Here is a 14,564-nt window from a genome sequence, read left to right on the forward strand (position 1 = left end):
TAAAGTGAGTTAATTTTTTTAACTGTATTGGTAGCTGATTAAAGTTTTTATGGTTAGAAAATTTTTTTCTCATTACAAAAAAACTTTATGTTTTATGAAGTAGTGTACTTCTCATACATATAAAACACAAGTTGAATCCAGGTACCCTGTTTGAAACAGTCTGCAGGAACCATCTTTTCACATATGCATTGCTGCTAGAGATTGGAATATGCACAGTGTTGGTTGCATACAGTAAAGTCTGATTAATTAACCTTTATTTTTTAATAATTCATATGTCATAGAATACAAGTCAATCAGAAAATTACTTTCAGTAAAATTTCACTACCAGATAACAAAATGCAGTCATTAAGAATCTATATGACAGATACCAAATAATAATTAAGAACCCAATTTTCTTTGCTGAGTTGGACTTAAATAAAATCTTCACTTTGGACTTCCCTGGTGGTGCAGTGGTTAGGAATCCGCCTGCCAATGCAGGGGACACAGGTTCGTGCCCCGGTCCGGGAAGATCCCACATGCTGCGGAGTGGCTAGGCCTGTGAGCCACAACTACTGAGCCTGCGCGTCTGGAGCCTGTGCTCCGCAGCAGGAGAGGCCGTGACAGTGAGAGGCCTGCGCACCGTGATGAAGAGTGGCCCCCACTCGCCGCAACTGGAGAAAGCCCTTGCACAGAAACGAAGACCCAACACAGCCAAAAATAAATTAAAAAAAAAAAAATCTTCACTTAATCTTTGGAAGTATAGCTCTTTGTCATTAATTTTTGTTTTATTTTTTTTGAATTTTATTTAATTTTTTATGCAGCAGGTTCTTATTAGTTATCTATTTAATACATATTAGTGTATATATGTCAATCCCAATCTCCCAATTCATTCCACCCCCCCCCACCCCTGCTTTCCCCCCTTGGTGTCTGTACTTTTGTTCTCTACAATATGGTTAGAAAATTTTTTAACTATTGGCATATTTGTTGATTTTAGATTTTCTGCTACCCCTGTCTGTTTTTAAAAACCTAGATTGACTTTTCTTAGAGTCATATTGTATATTATCTATGAAAATTTGTATTTTTAGAACATTTTTGAAAATTTTTTCTGAAAAATTTATAAACCAGGATTGTTTACTATAGGTGAAAATAACTCCCTTAAAATTAATTATACCTTTAGTTTTACATGTTTGGACTTAGTAGGTAGGCTTTTCCTTTTCTTAAATTAGGGTCTTTAATATTCACCATATTGAGCTGCCTTTACAGACATTGAAGAAAATTATTTTTATCAAATATGACAAAGTTTTAATATATTTATAATGTAAGAACTCAGCAAATCAATAAGAAAAACTTTAATATCCTGGTAGGTAAGTGGGCTAAGGGCAAGAAAAGATAATTCACAGATGAAGAACTTAGATTAAGGTCCATGGTGGAATGTTTAGTCTTGCTAGCAATCTACTAAATTCAAATTAAAGCAACCATATTCTTCCCTAATAGGAATATAATTAATATTCCTTAGTAATCAGCAAAAGTAAAAAGCATAGTTAATATTTAAATATATTAATGAAACTGTTGGGTTCATGTTATTGTAAATTGGAAAACAGTTCAACATTGGATCTCTAGAGTAGCATGTTCTGTACATTCTTTAGTTCAGTTTTAGCACACTTTGTAGATCCTGTTCTAGATAAGTGATCCAAATGAGCATTAATGTACACAAATATGTTCATTTCAGTGTTATAATAGAGAAAATGAGACATAATTCTGTATTGATAATCTCTTTCTGGCTAACTCCACTTCCAGGATAGTTCACTCATATGGCTGTAGGCAGGAAGCCTCAGTTTTTTTTGCCACATGGACCTCTTCATAGGGCTGCTTGACTGTCCTCATGACATGGCAGCTGGATCCTTAAGAGAGAGGGAGAGAGAACAAGCAATGCCTTTTATGACCTAGTCTTGAAAGTCACACTGTCATTTCCACCACATTTGATTTGTTAAAAGTGAACCACTAAGTCCAGCCTACATTCAACAAGAGGAAAATTAAGCTCCTCTTCTTTTTTGTTTTTTTAAAATTTATTTATATTTTATTTATTTATCTATTTTTGGCTGCATTGGTTCTTCGTTGCTACACACAGGCTTTCTCTAGTTGCGGCAAGTGAGGGCTAGTCTTCGTTGCAGTGCGCAGGCTTCTCATTGTGGTGGCTTCTCTTGTTGTGGAGCACAGGCTCTAGGTGCGCAGGCTTCAGTAGTTGTGGCATGTGGGCTCAGTAGTTGTGGTGCACGGGCTTAGTTGCTCCACGGCATGTGGGATCTTCCTGGACCAGGGCTCGAACCCATGTCCCCTGCATTGGCAGGTGGATTCTTTTTATTTTTTTTTTTTTTTAATTTTTAAAAAATATTTATTTATTTTTGGCTGTGTTGGGTCTTCATTATTGTGTGCAGGCTTTCTCTAGTTGCGATGAGCGGGGGCTACTCTTTGTTGCGGTGCGCGGGCCTCTCGTTGCGGTGGCTTCTCTTGTTGAGGAGCACAGGCTCTAGGAGCGCAGGCTTCAGTAGTTGTGGTACGCAGGCTCAGTAGTTGTGGCTTGCGGCCTCTAGAGCGCAGGCTCAGTAGTTGTGGCACATGGGCTAAGTTGCTCTGCGCCGTGTGGGATCTTCCCGGACCAGGGCTTGAATCCATGTCCCCTGCATTGGCAGGCAGATCCTTAACCACTGGGTCACCAGGGAAGCCCATGATATAATTTTTAATGGTTTAGTTTTCCAAGCAAAAATAAAGTTATTAGATTATCAGGAACTCTTAAGAGAATACAGATATAACTTTTAGAGATGACAAAATTCTTTTCTGACTTTCATGAAAGGCAAGATAGGGCATTTTCTTTACTAATATTATAATATTGATTTTCAGTGAATGCTAATGATGTGATTGCAGGTAAATTGGCAGGATGAGGAGCAGCAAATCAAAAGAGGTGCCTTTACCAAATCCAAGGAACTCTCAAAGCACGGATACTGTTCAAGGTATGATTTGGTTTTTTTTGAAACTGAACCTAATGATTTGTTTAAGTCATGTGCCTAAAATTCTGGGCTATTCAGTAAATGAAAATTATCCATATGCTTTGATTTAGAACAAGTGGATAAATAATTTTTAAAATTCAATTTTGTTTTAAATATACAAGATATCTTATATTCAAAGGCACCCAATAGTAAACTGTTTTGTAAGGGAAAACATCCTTTTTAAAAATGAATCAGTATATGTAAAATTAGTTATATATAGTATCTTACAAATTCTGACTTAATGTTAATAAATATCATACAGCTCCCAATATAGTTATAGACCTGTAGTGCACACGTAACAAAAATATTAGTCTCATTGAACTCTTTTTTTTTTTTTTTAATGATGCATTGGGGGTAACTTTAATTTAGGGCATGATATTTTTTGAGGGGCGTTGACAAACTGGAGTATATCTGGAGCAAGATTATTGGGTTTGTGAGGGATCTGGATATCACGTCACATGAGGGGCATTTGGAGGAGATGAAAATAGTTATCCTAGAGAAGGATGACTCAAGGAAAATATATAGACTTAAACTCTTTGAAGGGCTGTTATCTGAAAGACTAAATAGATGTTACCTTGTTTCTACTAGTAGATTGAAGTCTGGAGTAGTTTTCTAATCTTTTCATATCATAATATGAAATGCAGTACAATACTATATTTTGTATTTGTTCAGCTCATTGGGATAAACTGAGGATACTGCTTATTGTTAGAGATGTCTGATGGGGTGTAGGTGGGGGGGGGTGTTAGTCCAGTTGTCCTAAGGACTAGTGGGATCAGTGTCTAATACAACTAAACCGTATATTGGGAAGCTCGGCTTCAGAGGGTGGGAGAGGAATCATGTTTTGGCTCAATATGATAAAGCACTTGCTGGGGAATAGTTCTGCCTAATAAAGTGATTCTCAAACTTTTGAGTGCATTTGGGACCTTATTAAAATGCAGATTCCAAGGTACACTTCAGAGATTCTAATTCAGTAAATATCAATATTGCCCAGCAGATATAACCACACCATGGGATGCACTTTCTCAGACCAAGGCTGCTGTAAGTAATTATAGGTTCCATTTATTTCTTTCTAGTCTAAAATTGATTGCCTGTTGTGATTGAATAGATTACAATTTTTTTCTGTAGTGCTTTTTTGATAAGAAAATAAGGTTAAACATTTCTGTAAGAAGTTATATACTATATGTTACAAAATGAACATTAATGACAACTATTAGTAAAGCAATAATTAAGACACTAAGTATCAGAAACATTAACACTATGGCATATAAAAGATTAAGATAATTTGTACTATTTATTCTGCTTTAATAAATTTGCTCAATTGGTATGTTGAGATGAAGATTTAAAACATAGAATGTATTTGAGAAGGTGGGGCTGTGTCTATGTAAAAGGCTCAGAGTCAGGAAATGAAAGGAACAGCTTTTCCTTGAGTGGACTGTGAGTTACCTCCTCTTATTTTGTGGCAATAGCAGTCTCTTTTCTCTTAGCACTGCTGAAAAAGCATGATTATGGGCAAATGTTCTCATTTATGTTCTGTCCAGTCTTGTCTGGAGTTTAGGAATCCAAATTCGGCAAGTGATACATAGCTTCTTCAAAGAGAGACCTTTTCCTTTTTTCTTTTTCATCTGCTTTCTAGGCAAATTACTCTTCTAATATATATTTTGTTTGTTTTCTTTTGTATTCTACCTGAGTTCGAATTATCTATTTCTTTACTGTCTGAATATGGTGATTTCTGTCCCCTAATCTTTTGAACTGGTTTGAAAATCAAGCTGGAAAAGCTACTATAACCTAGGTTTGGTCATAATGCAGAGTCAAATTTTGGCTCCATGAATACAGCAATCAGTATATATTCTCTCTCTTCTACATGAGTATTGTACATCTATAACATAGGAATAGTTTCTATCCCCAGTTTAATTTAGAGCTAAACTAATTTAGAGCTGAACTGTTAATAGTTGTTTTCCAAAAAAATAATTGGGCTTTTAAAAAGAATTTTTAGGGATAAGTGGTTCATAATATAAATGGGGAAAAATGTCTGATACAGAACTATTAATATATAAAGGATTATTCCAATCTTGTGAGTACATTTGCACTGCAAAAATCTGAAAGAAGATAAATCAGAATTTTACACAAAGTTTCTATCTCTGTGTGGTGGAATTTTGATGATTTTAATTTTATTTTTTTCTGTTTTCTGTTTTTTTCAAGTTTTCTCCTGTAAGCATGTGCGGAGAAAATGCTTTTTAAAATCATTGGTGGTAATATCAAAAGTCGACTTAAATTGTAAAGCATATGGAAACCTGAATTCTATCTTGTGAATTTTGTCCTTATTGTGAAACTTATTCTGTAGATATAAAACTATAAAAAATTGTGGCGGGCTTCCCTGGTGACGCAGTAGTTAAGAATCCACCTGCCAATGCAGGGGACACGGGTTTGAGCCCTAGTCTGGGAAGATCCCACATGCTGCAGAGCAACTAAGCCCGTGCACCACAACTACTGAGCCTGCGCTCTAGAGCCTGCAAGCCACAACTACTGAAGCCCGTGCGCCTAGAGCCCATGCTGTGCAACAAGAGAAGCCACTGCAGTGAGAAGCCCGCGCAGCACAGTGAAGAGTGGCCCCTGCTCGTTGCAACTAGAGAAAGCCCGCGCGCAGCAATGAAGATCCAACGCAGCCAAAAAAGAAGAAAAAAAGAAAAGCTGTGGCTATTTGAATAGTCCTAAATTTTAGTCTAGCTGAATTGTTTTTTCCTCATTTTTGCATGTAAAATGCATAAAATATATAGAAATGCACAAAATATGTAGCTTAATGATACGCAACATACAATGTCAGAAAATTTACTGCTTTTAAAAAACTCAACGATTAAAAAAAATAGGTCAGCAGGACAAATAGAAACTCCTTGATGTTCTACAAACTCTTTAATTTTCTTGTCCAGATTTGGGCAGCATTGAGCCAGTTGTTAGTAGAGCTTAAGTGGTAAATAATGGGAAAACTATTTTTTTTAATTAAAATAAAGCATTCCTAAGTTTTTTCTACTTTGGAGAAAGGTATTGGACAATATAGTTTTAAATAACTAATTAAGTTGATGGTAGCTGGTTAATTTACAGGATTAACCTGTTTGTTTTGATGGTGTTTAAACTTTAGCTGAGACACATTGAAAACAAATTGGAAGTAGCCCCTACGAGTACAGCTGTGTTTGATTCTGTCATGGATACCAAGAAATCTTCTGCAAGTGCTACCAGAAAAATAAGTAGAAAAGGTATGTATGAGATTAATTCCAAAGATATAAATATATTAAATATGAATTTTGATGTTTTATTTCAACTTAATTTCTTCTTATAGCCCCATGTATTTCCTTGTTCTTTTGTCAGAGACTATATACCTCATCAGCATTTAGTTTTTTTTTCTTTGGTACTGAGTAGTTATGAAGCAGGCTTGTATTCAGTGACCGTAGATGACATTTTCACCATCTTTTGATCAGGGACTTTAGCACCACTGCATCGCCTTTGATAGTGAGTTTTCATTTGTTGTTAATGAGAATTTGATTTTGAGCCTTTAGGGTTATAATGTCTTTTTTGTTTTTAATTCACAGGTATATCACTTTGAAATTTAGTTGACTTAAGACTTATATTTTTTTGTTGGGGTTTAAAATCAAAATTGGAATATCTGTCTTAGAGATACTATCATAAATTGACACAGTGTAAATATTTTCTTTGGTTACCTTTCATATATTTAATTCTGTGGTTGCATAATTAGTGGGATAAACCTGCAGGTTAGTACTTTCCACCGATACTGTGATTCTTTTTTATTAATCTGTGAGTCTGTTGGGTTTTATCTGATACTTCTTTTTTTTGAGTCAGAACTTTTGACAAAAAGGAATTTTTTATGTAGAATTTTATTTTGCATTGTTTGCTCAGAATATAGTCTTTCTCCATAAGTTGAGTTACTGTAATAATTTAACCTGAATTTTTCCCATCTACTCAACTCAACTATATATTATATAATATCCAACCAGGGATTTCAGAAATAATAGATACCTAAGTTATTTTCTTAAATACTAGCTGCATTCAGAGACAGTTGTATTTTATATCATATGTTCCCATAGATTTCCTTTTTCTTCAGATGGTAGATACTTGGATGATTCTTGGGTTAATGCTCCAACCTCCAAATCTTCTAAATCACGAAAAGAGAAATCTCGTAGTCCTCTCAGAGCTACCACCCTGGAGAGTAACGTAAAGAAAATTAATCGTGTGGAATTTCGTGAACCTTTGGTTTCTTACAGGTTAGTGTTTTTTTGTTTGTTTGTTTTTTTTGTTTTTTTAAAATTATCAAATAGAGTTAATCTGTAGTATTTATAGTAAGAGTATAGTTTATTTTCTCAGTTTTTCATAGCACTCTGGATCTAGTATTATTACCTTTTTCATTTTCTAAAAAGGTAAAGCAAAATCTTTTATATTATGAAATGCTGACTTTCTGTTCTTTTACAGATGGAATATTTGGGGAGAAGAAGTAGTAATATTTGCTCCAGACCACTGCCATTGTAATAAATATGTTTCCTACAAATGAATTATTCAGTTTCTTTTATCACCTTCTGTATGAAACATTGCCAGATCTGTTTCTACCCCAGTTCATTCTCCAGCTTATTTAACCCTTCCTCTGTGCTTCCTCTGTTAGAGCACTTTCATGTTGCATTATATTTTGATTCCATATCTACCCATTACATTAGTTTATCTATGACTGTAAATCTGTCTTATTCTCAAAGCATTATCTTAGTGCCTATCATTTACTAAGTATTCTAGATATTTTTTCCAACATTTTATTATGAAAATTTTCATATTCATAGAAAAGTTGAAAGAACTGTATAGTGAATATTTAATGAGTGAGTGATTGAAAGACTGTGTGAAATTACATTTTTTTTTTTTTGGTGAGTTCTTCCCTTTTTAAGATTGAAGCATGGTAGATAACCTACCATTTTATGCTTTATTTTATTCTCTACATGTGCTAATTTTAGACCTGTGGATTATTGCAGTCTGGTCAAGATAGTGAAAATAATTGAATTTAGTCTTGATCTCTACAGAGAGAAGCTACAGAACTCAGTTCTCAGCCCCCATCTTGTTTAATAGTCAGCCATTCAGAACAGGGTCTAATGTTTTTTGGGTCATGGACCCCAGTGAGAATCTGATGAAAGCTGTGGACTATCTCCTTAGAAAAATGCACACACTCATGCACTCACGATAGATACAAAATTACCATATTATGCTGTAATAGAGTCATGACTCTAAGAATTTTTGTGGCATTTAGAGTTTTATGCCTATACATGAAACATTTAGATCAGTACTTACAATGGAACCGTTAATGTGAACCACACATATGTAATTAAAAGATTTTTAGTAGTCACATACACACACACAAAGATGTTTTGCATTCTTTTTTGTTTTAAATCTTTTTTTTTTTTTTAATTAATTAATTAATTAATTTAGTTTTGGCTGTGTTGGGTCTTCATTTCTGTGTGAGGGCTTTCTCCTTTGTGGAGAGCAGGGGCCACTCTTCATCACGGTGCGCGGGTCTCTCACTGTCGCGGCCTCTCATTGCGAAGCACAGGCTCCAGACGCGCAGGCTCAGTAGTTGTGGTGCACAGGCTTAGTTGCTCTGCGGCATGTGGGATCTTCCCGGACCAGGGCTCGAACCTGTGTCGCCTGCATTGGCAGGCAGACTCTCAACCACTGCGCCACCAGGGAAGCCCTGTTTTAAATCTTTTAAATCTGGTATGTAATTTACATTATAGCACATCTCAGTTTGGACTAACCACATTCAAGTGCTCAGTTGCCACATGTGGTAAATGCTACTGTTTCAGACCTTGCAGGTTCAGATGGTTGTTTATCTGCTTTTATAACTTTGTTGGGTAGTTTCTCTTTTTCTTTTATTTTAAAAAAAAAATTTATTTATTTTTTGGCTGTGTTGGGTCTTCGTTGCTGCACACGGGCTTTCTCTAGTTGTGGTGAGCAGGGACTACTCTTCATTGAGGTGCACAGGCTTCTCATTGCGGTGCCTTCTCTTGTTGTGGAGCACGGGCTCTAGGCGCGCAGGTCTCAGTAGTTGCAGCATCCAGGCCCTAGAGGGTGTGGGCTTCAGTAGTTGCGAAGCATGGGCTCAGTAGTTGTGGCTCGCGGGCTCAGTAGTTGCTGTGTGCGGGCTCCAGGGTGTGCGGGCTTCAGTAGTTGTGGCACGCAGGCTCAGTAGTTGTGGCTCACGGGCTCTAGAGTGTAGGCTCAGTAGCTGTGGCGCATGGGCTTAGTTGCTCTGCGGCATGTGGGATCTTCCCAGACCATGGATCGAACCCGTGTCCCCTGCATTGGCAGGCAGATTCTTAACTGCTGCGCCACCAAGGAAGTCCCTGTTGGGTAGTTTTTCATGTATTCTTCCTACTGCTGAGGCTTGTCTTCATTAACCTCCCTTTTAATTAACTGCTCTGTTCCTAAAATATAACTTATTAGAATGATATGTAAAATAAAAATAGTTTGTGAAGGAATACTTTTGCTAGTGTTTTTATGAGTAGAGAACATGTGGACTTTGTGATATGTACTTTGGCTGTGTCCAGTCTTCTTTGCTTATTCTGGTGTTTCTAGATATGCTTTACATAATTTGAAGCTGCCAGAAAAGTTGTCTGTGTTTCAGAGAGGTTAAACTTTACTAACCACATTTATTTGGAGGAAAATATTTACTGTACTTCCACTTAATTTCTACTCCCAATCTATTTGCTAATTTGGTACATTATTTAGAAGTTATACATATGAAATGTCAGAATTTGAGAACTTTTTTTTCCTAGTTCTTAAGATTTCATGGAGAAGTAAAATGTACATTTTGGTAATAGTGTCCAGTGAATATGCAAAGTCAGATTGTAATCCTGTTTTCTGGGGTTCTTAAGGAAATCTCTCTATGCCTCTTTTGCATATTTCTTATTTTATAATATGCAGATTATGATTTAGATTATTTGCCATAATCTAAACTTTGATACACAGGAGGCGTTGAGCATTGAATTTTAATAGTAGTAATGGTTATTTTGTTTTTTTTAACTTACTGGAACTTCTAGGTTTTTGAGGTCTCTAATGTTAGCTTAGAGTTCTCTATTCAGTTTGTATGACTGGTTTTTGTACTCTTTATTCAACGCTAATTATTTTTTAATAACAGGGAAGTCCATGGTACACCGTCCAACGTAAGTCCCAGCCATTTAGAGTCAAAGCATATATATTGTGTGGATGTTAATGAAGAGAAGCCTGAGAGTGGGAACCGGATGATATACAATCAGGAAGATCGGAATATACATTGCTCTGATTTTGAGAGCTCCCAATCATCTGTCGTCAATGATACAGTTGTTAGATTTTTAAATGATCGACCAACAATTGATGCATTGCAGAATTCTGAATGTTTGATTAAGATGGCAGCTCCTATGAGAAGTGATGAAGAAAAGCCTAATAGAGCAAGAGGAAATGAGAACACTTTGAAGGCTTCTGTATGTTACATGGGCCGTGATGTTGATTCAAAAGTGTTACGGTTAACTGATTCTTCTCCATCTTCTACTAGTACCTGTAATTCCCAAAGATTAGATATCCTAAAGCGGCGACAACATGATGTTAAATTGGAAAAACTCAAGGAGCGGATCAGGAAACAGTGGGAACACTCAGAAGAAACAAATGACCAGGGCCAGAATCTGGGTCATATTGACCATCCAGTAATGGTTGTTAATGTTGATAGCTCAGTGACAGCAAAGGTCAGGAAAGTGGCAACAGCACCACCTGCTCCAACATATAAAGGTTTGTAATCAGTCTTTGTGTCTTCTTCTGTCTTCCTGCCTCCTTGTCTCCCTTTCTCCCTTGGATGTATTTGAGTAGAGAGGACCATCTTTAGAACAGGGTGTGATTCTCAAATCTAATGCCTTAAAAAATTAATTCAGGATGCATGCTAAAAATGCAGATTCCTGGATCCTACACTGGATCTAAATCAGAATTTCTGGAGATAGGGTCCAGAATTGGAATTTTTAACAAGTCCCTCGAGGTCCTTATAGTTTGAGAACCACCATATGAACAGTTAATAAGTTGAACAAAAGAGAAAATAAAAATTAGTACAACTTTCAGAGAACTGAAAGAATATTGCTCTTATTCTGCCATTGTATTTGGATTGTTATTAGAAATTCTTTCAAAAGTAATGTTTGAAAGATAATTCAGTCAGTGCCAGTTAATACTTGGTTACAGAATATTTTGGCACTGACATTTGGACCCTGTTGTTACCTTAATCTTCAAATTTTGACAGGGGTTTTCTCCATGTTTAAGAAAACAATATTTAAATCAGATTTCCACTGAGAAGATGCTTTTCAGAGAGAATTTCTGTTTTTGGCCCAACTCAAGTTTTTATATATGGTGGTTTTTAGGAGTTTGCATTTTTTTATTCCTGAAACTATTTTCACAGGGTCACCCATATAAAATTTTTAATAAAGAGTTGATTCATTGATGAGGTTACTCTGTGTTAGACTTTTGTCTTAAAATTCCTGCCATTCTGGCCTTTCTTTTGTGGATATTTTTTCAAGTTCAGTTTTTAGTTTGAATAAATGTATGAAGATCAAAATATAGCCAAGATTTGTTTCTTCTGTTAATTTTAACAGAACAAATTTAACTATCTAAAGTTTGAGCAATTAACAGTTTTTTGTGTTGTTTATTATGTTTTGCTAGTGCTATTCATTGTGAATTAGATAAAAGATAGATAATTAGCATTTTATTCTACATAATTTGTGATAAAATTATGGGTAGTTCCCTTAGTAAAATTCTTTCTTATCCTTCTAGTAGTTTGTGTGCCACGTAGTAATAATTGTCCACACTGTTGACAGCGCAGATAGCAAATGGTGGGGTCAGAATGTTCTTGTTGGTTCTGAGATAGTGATTATCCAAAACTTTGGCTATACTTATATCAGACCCATTAAATACAGATTGTACCTTTAAGATTTGTTCATTCTAGAAGTCAAAGTTCTGAAATTCCAAAAGTTATTCCACTAAGGCAAAGTCAAGATGGTTGATTTGAATCTATATTTTATTTAATAATTTATAAAAATCTAAAAGTTAAAAAAGAAAATAACCAGAGTGAAAATCTTAAGGATAACTTCCTTTGAGTGGTGACTGGATTTCGTGTATTCCTTTTACTTACTAATTTTTAACATGTTAATTTTCATATTAAAATATATTATGAATACAACTTTTGGGAGGCTAACTAATGAAATATAGTATACATTTCAGAAGTTGTAACAGAATATGGTTTCCGGTGTCCTGAGCAATGGATTTATTTTTTCCAGCGGTGTAGAACTGGTTTTCTGCCAACTTTTTGTCAGTATAAATTAAAACCCTCTTAATATACTGTGTTCTAAAGTGACATTTTAATTTCACTTGTTCAAATACATAATAAATTTGCTTGGTTCACAATTCAAAAGATGAAAAGGATGTACGTTGAAAAGCTCTATCACTCTGGTGCTCCAACCACCTGGTCCCCTTTCTGGAGGTTACTTGTGTTAACAATTTGTGTATCATTCCAGAGATAATTTTCTCATATACAAATGAGAGAGAGAGGGTGTGTGTGTGTGTTTTCTTTCTCTTTTTATACAGTTGTTAGCATATGAAACCCCTTCTAAACTTTGTTTTTACATTTTTGTGTGTGTATGTTTAAAGTTTGAAGTAGTGAACACAGTGGTGTTTATGTGATTCTTCCTTATACTTAGTGGTTTGCATATCTTTTTCTTTCTGGTTTAAATGCCCAAGAATGTTAAGAGCCTATTTTGGTCATCTGTATTTTATTTAGAGCTTAGTGCAGTGTCTTGGACACAAGTAAATGCACAGTATATTTTTTATTCTATTCAGTAAATTCAACTAGTAAGAAAAAATGTGCACAAAGAGAATGGAAATAAAAACTGGGGAACAGAAAGAGAAACTGATGTAGATATTGAAAGCTTCTTAAAGTTAACTTGTTAGTAAAGATCAAATATAAAGAAAGGCTCCCATAGAAATAAATGTTTCCTAAAGAGGAGAGAAGAAAAAATGATAGGGTTGAATGTAGAGAGATGGAATGAGGGTGAGAAATGTTGGGAGGGAGGTAGCTTTACAAGGAATTGCCACACTTTCTTGTTACAAACTGGTTTGCAATAGACTGAACACTGTTTATAAACATTTTCCTTATTTAGCTATAGGCATAATTGTGTGTGCCCAATGCTACAAATGTCAGGTAAAATAAAGCTTATGCTGTTGTTCCTAAGAGCTGAATAGATTATTTTTTATTAGACATGTAATTAGTTTACCAGTACATTTTATCTAACACTTCTAAAGTACTTTTACCAATTTTTGACTCCATTCTTTATATTGATTTAATTTTACAAAATATTTAATGGTGATTCTTTGGTAAGTGGAGCCCATTTGAAAATATAAATCTTTTTACTACTCTGGTTATCATCCACATTTGATACTTTATTATTATTTTTTTTTTTTTGCAAAATAACATTCTAAGTTCTGTATGTTTCTTAAAAGAGTAGTGATAAATTTGAAGTAGGAAATTAGAGTGATAATTTCTAGGAAATAGCACATGTGTAATGTTTGTTGAGAAATTGAGCAGGTATGTTTTAAAGAACTGTTTTCCATACTTTGGTTGCATTTTGCCTATGTAGATAGCAGCTTGTCCATTTGTTCAGCCATAGGCAAAATCAGACAGATGATAGCAATTAATGCCTGTATTCAAAGAAAAGAAGAATGAGTAACGTTGTCTCTCTTTTAGTCTTAAGAAGGGTAGTTTGTAGCTCTGATATCCATAATTTATGATTGCCATTTATCATTTAATTTAGTACATCTCCATTTCTAGTCTTTTTGAACAAATGTATATTGCTTTGTCTCACTGAAGCTTACTTCTTCCAAACAGAATTTGTTAACATATTATGTGGTAGCTAATGATGCATTCCTCTTTTAAAAGCTTATAAATCTTTTCAACATCATTAGTTACTAGGGTTACAAAAATCAAAACCACGGTGAGATACCATTTCACACCTACTAGGGTGGCTATAATAAAAAAGACAGACAATAACAAGTGTTGGTGAGGATATGGAGAAATTGGAACCCTCATACATTGCTAGTGAGAATGTAAAATGGTGTAGCTGCTTTAGAAAGCAGTTTGGCAGTTTCTCAAAAAGTTCAACATAGGGTTACCATATGACCCAGAAATTCCACTCCTAAGTATAATACCCAAGGGAATTGAAAACATATACATACACACACACACACACACGTGCATGAATGTTTATGGTGACATTATTCATAATAGCCAAAAAGTAGAAACAACCCAAATGTTCATCAGCTGATGAATGGATAAGCAAATATTGGTATATCTGTACAATGGAATATCATTCAATAATAAAAGAAATAAAGCTTCTATATGTGTTATAAGGTGGATGAGCTTTGAAAACAAAATGCTAAGTGAAAGAAGCCAGACACAAAAGGCCACATATTGTGTGATTCTATTTTTATGAAATGTCC

At 35.0% G+C, this 14,564-nt stretch overlaps 1 protein-coding gene across 2 annotated transcripts in view; it reads left to right on the forward strand.

Annotated features, from left to right (window-relative positions):
* Nucleotides 1–14,564, forward strand: part of CEP350 (centrosomal protein 350) — a 137,359-nt gene that overhangs the window by 12,155 nt on the left and 110,640 nt on the right. The window contains exons 2-6 of one of the 2 annotated variants that reach the window (XM_057544308.1): nucleotides 2,902–2,987; nucleotides 4,015–4,061; nucleotides 6,157–6,271; nucleotides 7,135–7,294; nucleotides 10,201–10,823. In XM_057544308.1, the coding sequence (XP_057400291.1) occupies nucleotides 2,915–2,987; nucleotides 4,015–4,061; nucleotides 6,157–6,271; nucleotides 7,135–7,294; nucleotides 10,201–10,823 (1,018 nt within the window). In that variant the 5' untranslated portion in view covers nucleotides 2,902–2,914. The remainder of the gene's footprint in view (nucleotides 1–2,901; nucleotides 2,988–4,014; nucleotides 4,062–6,156; nucleotides 6,272–7,134; nucleotides 7,295–10,200; nucleotides 10,824–14,564) is intronic. The other variant, XM_007188195.2, reaches the window with a different exon arrangement.

Source organism: Balaenoptera acutorostrata, chromosome 1 (genome assembly GCF_949987535.1).
Source record: "Balaenoptera acutorostrata chromosome 1, mBalAcu1.1, whole genome shotgun sequence".
NCBI lineage: Eukaryota > Metazoa > Chordata > Mammalia > Artiodactyla > Balaenopteridae > Balaenoptera > Balaenoptera acutorostrata.